Source organism: Pogoniulus pusillus, chromosome 4 (assembly GCF_015220805.1).
Source record: "Pogoniulus pusillus isolate bPogPus1 chromosome 4, bPogPus1.pri, whole genome shotgun sequence".
Lineage (NCBI taxonomy): Eukaryota > Metazoa > Chordata > Aves > Piciformes > Lybiidae > Pogoniulus > Pogoniulus pusillus.
The window spans coordinates 6,592,400-6,605,051 of record NC_087267.1 but is presented as its reverse complement, the minus strand read 5'-3'; the positions used below and the strand labels follow the sequence as shown (position 1 = coordinate 6,605,051).

The 12,652-nt window shown below is 40.2% G+C and overlaps 1 protein-coding gene across 4 annotated transcripts in view; it reads left to right on the top strand.

Moving 5' to 3' along the window:
* The window catches only part of ST7 (suppression of tumorigenicity 7), a 160,615-nt gene that overhangs the window by 108,394 nt on the left and 39,569 nt on the right, over positions 1 to 12,652 (top strand). For all 4 annotated transcript variants that reach the window (XM_064142074.1, XM_064142075.1, XM_064142076.1 and 1 more), the window contains exon 9: positions 10,899 to 11,013. In XM_064142074.1, coding sequence (XP_063998144.1) covers positions 10,899 to 11,013 — 115 coding nt within the window. The remainder of the gene's footprint in view (positions 1 to 10,898; positions 11,014 to 12,652) is intronic.

Below are 12,652 nucleotides of genomic sequence, written 5' to 3'. Positions count from 1 at the left end.
TACACTGGGAGCAAGAGTAAGGTCAAGTCAGCTTTGCAGATACTTTTCTTAGCCTGACTTGGAGCTACTTCTTTCTGATGAATGTATGTCCTCTCTTTCTTCATAGAAGACATAAATAATACACTTACGAATAAATTTGAAGAACATGAATCTGTCATTGAAGGTTTCTGTGTGATTGATGAGGGAGGGGATTAATTTATTCACCCTAAATAGAATATGAAAAATATGTTGGCGAAGGACTGCTGAATCTAGCAGGGGACTGAGGGTGGAGGCCTTGTTTGTGTTTGAAAGATTGAAAACAGATTTCTCAATACATGGAACATGATGGAAATGAAGTGTTAAGAGGTTCATGACACCATCTGGGAAATATGATTGGGATGTAGCAAATCTTTGCCACTTTGAGAAAATAAAAGATTTAGGAGTGTTTAATTCTGAGCATATACGAGGCCATCTTGAGGACATTATTGATGGATTAGATTGTTTTACTTGAATTTTATGTAAGAAAAGGCTTAGATCCTGCTTAAAACACCTTAATGGAAAGCAAATAAGTTGTTGGTGAAAAGATTTTGACTTTTTGGTTATATACACCTTTGACAGGAAAATCATATTTTGTAGTATTATGCTGAAGGTATTTGAAACCAAAATGTAAGAAAGCTGAAAAACTGAGTTAAACTGGGGGATAGGGGGGTAACTTGAAAAAAAAATGGTTAGGAATTTCTGTTGCTTCTGTGATTGATTTTGAGGTAGTAATTTGTTGATGGCTTTGTTGCTTGGAAGTCATTCCTTTACTTGAGTTTAGTTCATAAGAATTACAGACTTGTAATTTTCATGGAAGCATGTAATTGAATCAAACATAGGTGTTGCTTTTGCTTGTATTTCTGGTAATAATTATTTACTATATTTTGCTATAGAAACCAGCAGCTGTCACTGTTTGTATACATTGAGTCAACTTGTGATCTCATTTTGATTAGTGCATGGCTGGAATAGCTCCAGTCTAGTCAACAGAGTTATTCCAGTTTTATTCCTTTTTATACAGAGCATATTATGGTCTGTGAGGGAACTAGTTTGCCTTTACTGTCTCTGAGGAAAAAATCTATAGTGCTGGTTGTTTTATTTGTTGTGCTGATTATGTTAGGAGGATTTGAACTAGTTTCTTCTGAATTATGTTGGAAATTTTCGTATGTGCAGAGGTGAAATGCCCTAACAGTGGCTGCAGAGCATCTTCAGTTAGCCCTTCAAATTTAATCTATTATTGCAGACAGTGTTGCAGGCTCTTAGCTACATGCTGATGAGCAAGAGTTGCCTTTTATACCAGCTGCTCTCCACCTGCTCTTTACAGATTCCCTCACCATTACAGTGGAAGAAAACAGAAGTGTGCTGGGCTTGCATTTTGTGCTCTTCATTGATTAAAAACATAGGGGATATGCAGGATATGAAAAGGCACTTTGCTCTGTACTCTTCAATTCACAGAAAAAGACCTTGAAGTTGGCTTCTGTGTACCTAGCTCAGAGAACCTTGCCGAGGATAGTTCAACTGAATATGTTTATATATTCATCTCTGTGCCCACCTGCAGTCTCTAAATGCATGTTTTGTGCCACAGGATACTGTAGGGCATTATCGGTACCTGAGCAGCTTCTGCTATTGGGGTGCTGCTTTCTTATCAATGGACTGCAGGCTAAGTTCCCTAAGCACTCAGGCTGCCCTGAGAATTGAAAATGGTTTAAGAGATTATATCACTTGAAGGTTTCAACAGGATGCTCAAGTATAGTAAATCAATTTTAATGATAGGAGTAGGTTGAGTTTTTATCTTTTTGTAACCAGTGGTATTAGTGATTTTTGTTGGTGTGATGGTTCTGTAAGTCTCTCAGATTTTCTTGGCAAACACTTTTACTGGGCCTTGAATAAGGTTTTCTGCTCAATATTCTCTTAAATTCTGTATTCTTGTTTGCATTGCTGATTGCTCTTGATGAATGGGAATACATAGCCAGAAAAGTGTTCTGCACCTTGAATTATCAAACTGTCCATACAACAGAGTATTAATTGCTAATAAAGATGTTGTGATCTCTATCAAGTTAACTTCTGCAGCTACTTGCCTTGGCAGCTGCTATGTCTCCCAATTATTTCTGTGCTTGAGGCAGGAATTAGTGAGTCAGATTCTTTGGTGTGTGTTACACAGGTTGGGTTGAGCAGGCTGCTCTGCCTTTAGTGGGATTCTAGATTTATTAATGTCTCTAAGAGTTATTTAAAGTACCATTTATTAAAATTCGAAGGAAAAGTGCTTCTTAGTTTAGTGAGGCCAAGAGTTAAAAGTTTTAGATGAGTGCTAGTCTTGTGAATGATGACATTTGCCAGTCTCCACATAGAGGAGTGTCTTCAGTTAATTCTTGTTCTGACACACAGGCACTGCAATAATAGCAAGCAATAAATGCTGATTTTAACATTTCCATGTGTCTGCATATTCAGATGTAGCTTGTTTTATCACAGATTCACGTTACTGCTAAGTGGGAGGGATGAACTAGAGGAGAGTCCTGTGATTCCCTGAAGGTGTTTATCCCTTCCCTTTACCTGCACATGTTTCAGACCCTTTTTTCTCATGACTGTGATCCTCCACAAAATGCTCCAAAACTAGAAATTTGGGGACTACTACCTAAATCGAATTGTAGTGTTTCTCATTTAAATGATGGGTATCTAGCACTGTGATTCTAGTAAGATAAGATGTAGTCGTAGAATATAGTCACATAGTTTCGATAGGAGCCCTGATCATTTGAACTCCTTTCCATCTGCCTTCTTTCATCACTCCATATTCAGGGGTTTTGAATTACCCACTAATTATGCTCTTTCATCTATCTGGAATCCCCAAGATAATTTTTTGAGGTATTAAAAAGTTTCCTCTCTGTAATTTCATTCAGTAATATGGCAACATTTCTGAAAAAAGTACTTTGGGATGATGCAAATAAAGGAATGGTTTTGAAGAGGGTTGTGAGTAATGACTGTCTTTTCATGCTTTATGAAACTGCTAATCCTTGATGTAATGAACATAATTTATCACTGTTACTACTTATTATGCCATGTGATTGTTCAGTAGTAAATGCACATCTGACACAACTTGGCACCCTTCTGGTTTTGTGCCACACCTGTCTTTAAAATTATGTTTATTCCTGAAATACATACATTTTTATAACATAGTCCAAATAACAGCACTTTCATAACTATATACCTTAAACAGCTCGAGTCAAACTCTGAAAGCTTTGATTAAGACTCTGTATTCTGGCATATTTCCTTAGAGTTTGCATATTTGCTAAAGTACTTCTCATATTGTTGACTCATTGTTAATGCTACATTGAAGAGAATTCAGATGATCTGTGAGTGTTACAGAGCACTAAAACTAAACTGACGTTTGCCAAATTAAAAATTGAATGTTAACTAATTTTATACCTGTGTCTTTGCACAGTCAGTGGAAACTGGATCTGGGTCTCTTTTCTGACTCTCTGAAGTCTAGCCATTAGATGACATGTCAAATTCCCTAAATTCCACATATGGTTGAAAATACATGAATTGTGCTGCTAATCATTTCCAAGCTCCAAAACAACAGGATCTGGTAGATTTGGCTTCTTCTCTGAGCTGTGAAAGAGCAACTACAGAGCTGCTTGCAAACAAAACAGTGATTATTCGACAAAATAAATGAAATGACAGAATCCTACTTCTGTTGCAATTATACAGAACTTTAATTTCATGTAGGTCCAGTGTAGTCCAGATCATTTACCAACTTTGAGAGATATGAGAGTGTGTGTTTACATCACATGAATCACACTTTGAATGAGACTGCACTGGAATTGGAGTCATTGGCTACTGGAATAGGCTGACCAGGGAGGTGGTGGAGTCGCCGTCCCTGGAGCTGTTCAAGGCAGGATTGGACGTGGCACTTGGTGCCATGGTCTAGCCTTGAGCTCTGTGGTAAAGGGTTGGACTTGATGATTTATGAGGTCTCTTCCAACCTTGGTGATACTGTGAATTAACTGCTCTGGAATTAACTGCTCTTTACGGGGCAGGAGTTAGCCTAAGTTTTAGGCACATGACATTCCTAACAAAGTCTTTTTGTGTGCTAGCCTTAGTCTGCTGAAAATGTTTCTTACCTTCTGTCCTTACCAAGTGAGCTGGCCTGGGAAAAAAACATAAGCATCTTATTAATTATCTTAACTATCTTATTAGATGTCAGAGAATCTGCATGTTGCAAATGACTCAGGCCCAGGGTAAGCTTCATTCAGAGCTCAGACATCTGGAAGTTCAGATGTAGACAGTGAAGCTCATAGAAATGGAGGTTTCTGGGTTTTTACTCAGAATTGGCTTACAGTTTTGCTTGCGTTAACAGTTCTTACGGATTACAGATCATACACCAGAAAGCAGTTTATGCAGAGCACTTGTGAAAGTAACAGTGTTAACCATGCTGTATGCTTGATTCTTCAATGGTTGTTGGACAGATGCACCTGGGAGATGGCTGCCTCAGTCATTTCACCGTTTCAGACATCCACTGTGGGAACAGACACACTCTGGTTAAGCTTGCAACAGTTTCACTGCTTGCATTTACCAACTCTTGTTTACTTGTTGCTTTTGTTTCTTCATCTTAAGTTGAATTCACTTTTCATGTTTATTAATGTATTCATTTGAGTACATTGATCTAAAACTGTTCTTGTTGGTTTGTTGAAATGACACAATTATAAGCAGCAATGAATGCTTGCATGAGCTGCCCATAAAATATTTGACCATGCATACAGCCATAATCAAATGGAGAATAAATCTATCAACACTAGGTTATATATAAGATTATTTATTATCCACTTCTACATTCCCTTGTGTCTCATAGTCTAGTTGTAGGCATAAGCTGTAGCTTAAAGCTGTTTTCTACACAAACAACATATCATTGCTAATTGATGCATGATGTTAATGTCATCACAGGGAGAATAACGGAGCTGTGAGAATAGTGGATGAAGCAGTTAAAGCTGTATTCCTTGACAATGTTTCAAAAATTAGATCAAAATAAGGAAATGCTGATGACTGAAATATTCTCAGAGAAGGGAGTCCTCTTCATTAAGCTGTTCTTTGGGAGATAAAGCTTGCTTCACATCCAGCAAATCAAAGCATATTTCCTTATACCATAAAGCATTTTTTGAGATCATCACGTTTTTATAGCCATCACAAAACCATTGAACCTACACCCTGCAGTGTGGATTGGGTGGGTCTGGATATATGGCCCTCCCAGGACTAATGATAAGATATCTGGTTGTGTCAGACTTACTTTCAGAATAATTTGCAAACTTATACTCCCAAAATATTATTTCTCTAGGAAAAAAGTTATTATTTATCTGGGAAATGTACTATATCTGTATGTTTCCAATATGCCTAGTGACTCTTTCAGTGAAAAACAATTCCACTTTCTACACATGTATCATTTTCCCCAAAAAACCTGTAGAGCATCTAGTACAAATTATGGGCTAACCCAGCCTTAGGTCTGAATTTTCACCAGTAGAAAATATTTTGACCAATACAGGTTCAAAGTAAAATACTTGTAAATGTAGGTTTGGTATGACTATTGTTCAATAGCTATTTGAACATCCTCACAGTGTGAGGTGGGAATGTGTTCATAGCTGTGTGATGTCTGTTTTCACATGGTATGAAAATAAGTTTTGCTCAGTGGAGCACAGCTCTTCCATACCAGCTGACTGGAATTTCACAATGAAACTTTTAGCCCTAACTCTAATGATTATGTAAAAAGCTGTAGCTACTCCAGTGAGAAGTCATGAGGGCTGTATTTGATGACTATCTCTTGAGGTGTGGAGAAATAGAATAACAGATCCTTCATTTCAAGTGCAGTGCTTGCCACTCAAATGAAAGCATTTGTTTGGTTACTGTAAAGACATCAAGAAAACTAAAATTGATAAACCAAATGATTTTGCAATGGTAGTCTGTAGCTTCACAGAAAATAAAGCTTTGGGTGCAAAGGGAGGCCTGGCTTTTAAACTAGAGCCTTAAGCTAGTCCTTAAAAGCAAAAGGGTCCAGGAATGCTGGACCTACTTCAAGAAAGAACTCTTGAAGGTGTGGGAACAGGCTGTCCCAATGTGCTAGAAGATGAGCTGACGAGGGAGACAACCAGACTAGATGGGCAAGGAGCTTCTAAAGGAATTAAGGAGAAAAAAGAGAGTGTGTCACCTTTGGAAAAAAGGGGAGGCATCCAAGGAAGAGTTTAAGGAAGTTGCTAGGTCTTGTAGGAAAAAAAAATAGAGAAGCAAAACCCCATTTAGAACTTAGATTGGCCACTGCTGTAAAGGAGAATAAAAAATGTTTCTATAAATATATCAATGGCAAAAGAAGGGGCAAGGACAACCTCCACTCTTTATTGGATGCAGAGGGGAATATAGTAACAAAAGACAAGGAAAAGGCAGAGGTACTTAATACCTTCTTTGCCTCAATCTTCAACAGTAGGACAGGTTGCCCTCAGGACAACCGGTGTCCCAAACTGACAGATGGAGCCAGGAACCAGTATAGTCCCCCTGTAATCCAGGAGGAAGCAGTAAGGGATCTGCTGAGCCACTGGATCCTCACAAGTCCCTGGGACCTGATGAGATTAATCTTAGAGTGCTGAGAGAGCTGGCAGCTGAGCTGGCCAAGCCACTCTCCATCATTTATCAACAGTCCTGGCTCACTGGAGAGGTCTCTAATGACTGGAAGCTGGCCAATGTGATGCCCATCCACAAGAAAGGCCAGAAGGAGGAACAGGAAATTACAGACCTGACAGCCTGACCTCAGTGCCAGGCAAGGTTATGGAACAGGTCATCTTGAGTGCAATCACACAGCCCTTACAGTATGGCCAACGGATCAGGCCCAGTTTAGGAAGGGCAGGTCCTGTCTCACCAACCTGATGTCCTTTTATGATCAGGTCACCTGCCTGGTGAATGTGGGGAAGGCTGTGGATGTAGTCTACCTGGACTTCAGCAAAGCCTTTGACCCTATCTGCCACAACAAGCTCCTGGCAAAGCTGACAGACCATTCTGAAATGGGTCAAGATCTGGCTGAAGGGCCAGGCCCAGAGAGTGATGGTGAGTGGTGCCACATCCAGTTCCCAGCCAGTCACTAATGGTGTCCCCCAAGGGTCACTGCTAGGCCTGATCCTGTTCAATATCTTTACTGATGATCTGGATGAGGGGATTGAGTCCAGCATCAGTAAGATTGTAGATGACACCAACTTAGGATCAGGTGTAAATCTATTGGGGGATAGGAGAGCCCTGCAGAGGGACCTTGACCAGCTGGTTGGGTGGGCAGAGGCTGTATCCAGTTATGGGGCCTCTCAATTCAAGAGAGATGTTGAGGTACTGGAACGTGTCCAGAGAAGCTGGTGAGAGGCCTGAAGCAGAAGCCCTGTGAGGCGAGGCTGAGGGAGCTGGGGTTATTTAGCCTGGAGAAGAGGAGGCTCAGGGGTGACCTCATTGCTGTCTACAACTACCTGAAAGGAGGCTGTAGCCAGGTGGGGGTCAGTCTCTTCTCCCAGGCAACCAGCAACAGAATAAGGGGGACACAGTCTCAAGTTGTGCCAGGGGAGGCTTGATATTAGGAGGAAGTTCTTGACAGAGAGAGTGATTTGCCATTGGAATGGGCTGCCCAGGGAGGTGATGGAGTTGCTGTTCCTGGAGGTGTTCAAGAAAAGCCTGGCTGAGGCACTTAGTGCCCTTGTCTAGTTGATTGCATAGGGCTGAGACATAGGTTAGACTGGATGATCTTGGAGGTCTCTTCCAACCTGGTCAGTTCTGTGATTCTATGATTCTAGCAAAGCTTGATGCTGTATGTGTCTGGGGAACTCAAAAGTGTGATCTTCATCTTGTGATCTGGGATAACTTGCCTGTCTTTACATCTCTATATGTATGAGCCAACCTCCCTCTCCATCTGCTAGGAAGGGGAGCAGGCTCACAGTTGTTTCTCAGCGTGACACACAGAGCATTTGGCCTGGCCCTGACCATCCTGAGGGCCTGTTTTTTTAGTTCAACAAGTATTTGCATTCACTATGAGGCCTAAAGATGGCCTCTCATAATACTCTTCTATCTAACTGGCTTAACTTTCTGGAAAGCTTCTCAAAACTCAGATTTTTACTTAGAGGTGTTTTAATTTTTGTAGCTACAGTATCATCTGAGTTCATTATAGCAGGGTTGGGCTTCTTAATGTTTGACCTTTCCTGGGTGAAACCTTTATTAGCACTTGTTGCTTCAGAAGCCTGGTGGTCCAGACAGTGATCTTTATTCTGCTGCTGCCTTAAACAGGGTTTATCACTCTGACAGAATCCAATTAAAATAGTGAAAAATGATCAGTGAGTGATGTCAGTGAGAAACAGAACCAGAGGAAGATTATTTTACTGGCTACAGTACATGTATAACTAGCTGCATCTCTTCCTTCTCTTCACTGATGGAAAGAATGTTATTCTGCCAGCCATTATTCATTCTCAATGAGCAGGGATAATCTTTCTTAATCCCTTGGAGGGCTTTCTTGGCAATATGTTCATTCTGAACTCTCAATCACTACTTACATAGGGACAGATTCTGTCATGCTTTTTCTTGCCAAATAGTAGCTTCTTCTGTTAAAAATGCAATAGTGAATAAGGACAAGAATGAGGAGAAGTAGGCTCTGTGCTGCATCCTAAATGGATGAATCCAACTACATAAGTTTTCACCTGCCAAATGCTTCCACTTACCTCAATGAGCACCAAGGCCTGTTATACAGGTTTTTGAAAACTGGAGAAGGACAAAGGTGTACAAACTATGCAATTTTGTTTGTAGGGTTTTTTTTTCACAGGTTCAGCTCCTGCCATTGAAACTAGGACCTGATTTATGGCCATTCCCATAAAACAAATCAGTGAAGTCTTTCAGCTGCTGTCTCAGTGATCATGAGTCTTGTCAGAATTTTATAGAACCATTTAAACAAAACACTGCTGTCCTTGCCTTTGATATTTCAATAATTCTCAAACTGCATCAAAATCACTGTTGTCCAAATAGCCAAGTTTAAACAGACTATCCTTTATAGTCCAAACTGTTCCTGTGTTTACTTATGATAAGCATTAACACAAGGAGGTCAATTCTCTGTCTTTGCATCCTTGTTTACCCATTTAGGTCTCTTACTTGACAGAATGAAGAAGCTCCTGTGCATTACCTGTTTCTCATTTTCTAAAGTGCTTGGTGAATTTCCACCCCTTTTGTTTCAGTCCTGATGGGTTTTTTTGTTGTTGTTCATTTGTTTGGGTTTTGGTTTTAAATTACTCATTTGTGAGATTAGGATTTGCTGGTTCTCATCAGTTTCTCTATATCTTCAAGTGTAGGTTTATTAAGTAATAGAGTTTTCAGGTCCAACGTAGTATTTTCAAAGTGACCAAGGCTGATCTTGAATAATTTTCTTTACTTGCCTTGTTATAGTATTTCTGTTCTCATAAACCATCTTGGAGAGATTGCAAATGATGGTCTTCCCCTGTAGCTATCGCAGTTCTATGCTGTCTGAGCCCTACCATCTTGGAGAGATTGCAAATGATGGTCTTCCCCCATAGCTATCCCAGTTCTATGCTGTCTGAGCCCTACCATCTTGGAGAGATTGCAAATTATGGTCTTCCCCTGTAGCTATCCCAGTTCTATGCTGTCTGAGCCCTACCATCTTGGAGAGATTGCAAATGATGGTCTTCCCCTGTAGCTATCCCAGTTCTATGCTGTCTGAGCCCTACCATCTTGGAGAGATTGCAAATGATGGTCTTCCCCCGTAGCTATCCCAGTTCTATGCTGTTTGAGACCTTTTTGTGCTGATATATGTCATGTAGGCAGTTACAGCCATAAAGACAACACAAGTGAGCAAGCATCTTTTAACACTTCATCTCTTCAGGGAATTTAATCAATTCTGCAGTAAAAAGCATGGATGCTTCTAATAAGTGTGGCTTCAAAAGTGAAATGCAACTGATTATCAGATTCAGTCATTTGAATCGATGCAGACACTGAAATTGAGGATGGTCTTGGAGGTCTCTTCCAACCTGATTGATTCTGTGAAGAAATCTGACTCATTGCCTATTAAGAGCTCAGAAAATTCTGGGATTATAGTCGACTCTAGGAGAAAGCCCAGAACAAGGGGAACTCAGCACTCATGAGACCACACCTTGAGTACTGTGTCCAGTTTTGGTCACCACAGTATAGGAAGGACATTGAGGTGCTGGAGTAGGTGCAGAGAAGGGAGATGAGGCTGGTGAAAGGTCTGGAAAACATGACCTATGAGGAGTGGCTGAGGGAGCTGGGGTTTTTTAGTCTGGAGAAGAAGAGGATGAGAAGGGACCTTATTGCCCTCTACAACTGGCTGAAAGGAGGTTGTAGTAAGGCTGGAGCTGGTCTTGTCTCCCAAATTAGTAATGATAGGACAAGAGGAAATGGCCTCAAGTTGCATCAGGGGAGGTTTAGGTTGGATGTTCAGAGAAAGTTCTTTACTGAGCAGGTGTTCAGGCACTGGAACAGGCTGCCCAGGGAGGTGGTGGAATCACCATCCCTGGAGGTGTTTAAAAGGAGAGTGGATGTGGTGCTTGAGGCTATGGTCTAGTGATTAAGGATGGTGGGATGAAGGTTGGACTGGATGATCCTGGTGGTCCTTTCCAACCATAGAGATTCATAGTGACTAGATGTTGTGCTGAGGGATTTGGTTTAGTCAAGGACTTGTCAGTGTGAAACTAATGATTGGACTCGATGATATTGAAGGTCTTTTCCAATCTAAGAAATTCTGTGATCTTTGTGAACTGAGGGAATTTAACCTGCTGTTAGTTATCTGAGTGCATTTTGAACAAGAAGCCTCTCCTTGGGTCAATAATCTAACCCTTTAATATGTTTTTTTTTTATTTTAGTTGATGAAAGAGTTTCCTCTGCTCAGCATGTTCAACATTCATGAAAACCTACTGGAAGCTTTGTTGGAACTGCAAGCATATGCAGATGTCCAGGCAGTCTTAGCAAAGTATGATGGTAAGTTGATACATATTTATATTTTCTCTATGTGATATACACAGAAGCAGTGTTTCAAAGTCAAGTTCTTAGAATTTAGGAAACACTGTACTTAATGTGATTGACACAAGCTCCAAAGAGCAAACATGGTGCATTTTTTCCCCACCTATGCTTAATTCATTGTACAGGGTAACAAAGCTCACTTACCTGCAGCTCTTCAGTGCTTCCTTTGCTTTCTGTTGCTGCTTAAGGAATGACCGTTTAGATTCTGCAGTTTTTTTATTGCATGCTATTCAAATCTTGTCTGAAGAAAGGGTTATCAGTTCCCTTGTGGACTTTTCTATGAATGTTGACTTGGTAGCATACAATTGCTTTACAGGCATTAATTGGTATAACTTTATGACAATCTAGTATCAGACTTCATGTCTTATGGGGAAAACTTGTAAAGCTCAGAAAACTAGGAGAACTTTACACAGTAGTTTTCAGTAAGCATTAGTTTAGGCAGCATTACATCACTTCAAGTCACAGCTGCTGCTGACTTCAGCTTTGAACTTAAAATCAAGACACCAGGGTCCCAAAAAGAGAAAGGACAGAATGAGAAGCATCAACTGACATACTTTAAAGTTTGTCTTGGTTCTAATTTAAATTTCCAGAGACTCAAATAAATTTGATAGAACCAAATATCAATTTATAGAGTGCCCTCCCCTCTTCCCCCTTCTTTCCCAGAAGAAAGGAATTAGATGTAGAGAGAGGAAAGGTAAGCACACCCAAATAAATAAATCTCACTCAATTTGAAAGTTTAACAGTAACTTAAAAAGGTATCTGAAGTAGGGAAGTTATAAAGGTATAGGGAAGGGAGAGCAAATACAAAATGTGTAAATACAACCTGATTTTGATGGCCACGTGGTAAAACAAAGAGGAACAGGATGGTGATGGTGGTAAGCACAGAGGCAGGGCACGCAGAGAAAGAGGGAAACAGAAAGTTCCCCTGCTTTTATGGGTCTTTAGACAGGAAGGGGGAGTGGGCTAACCATCACCTGGTAGTGTTCAGACCCACCCCTGGGGAGGAGTCAAGACCACCTAGGGTCAGGTTCAAGGTTACTCCTCCTGGAGTGTTAACCCTATACAAAAGTTAAATGGATTTCCCTTGTATTGTGTAGAAACTTTGTGACAGAAACATAAATACAATCAAATTCTCTTGATCAGCGTTTACCAACCTGCACAATGCCATTCTTCATCTCTTCCTGTAGTCCCTGCACCAAGTGAATCAGGAATCCTGCAGCTTTTAGTTTCCAGATGAGTTATTCAAGGTAATCAATCATTCTCAGGAAAGTCTCATTCTTTGCACTGGAGTACTGCAAGAAAGTTTATGAAAGGAATATTCTGTAATTGTGTACCTAAAAATGAGATCATGACACACATGAATCACATAGCTGAATTAACTAAAACCAGTGGCCTTAATTTTGATCCTTCTCTGGGTTGATCTTGTAGCTTTCAAGATGTTCTTAATTACTATCTCTTAGAGCCTTTCTTGTGATCTTTGAACAGAGATTTTAAGGCTTCTAACTTCCTAAGTTTTTAAAAAGATAAATAGATTATCATGTGAGGTACTGCTGTATAAATGGCTACCAATATGTGCTCTCAAGCCTATATCCACAGT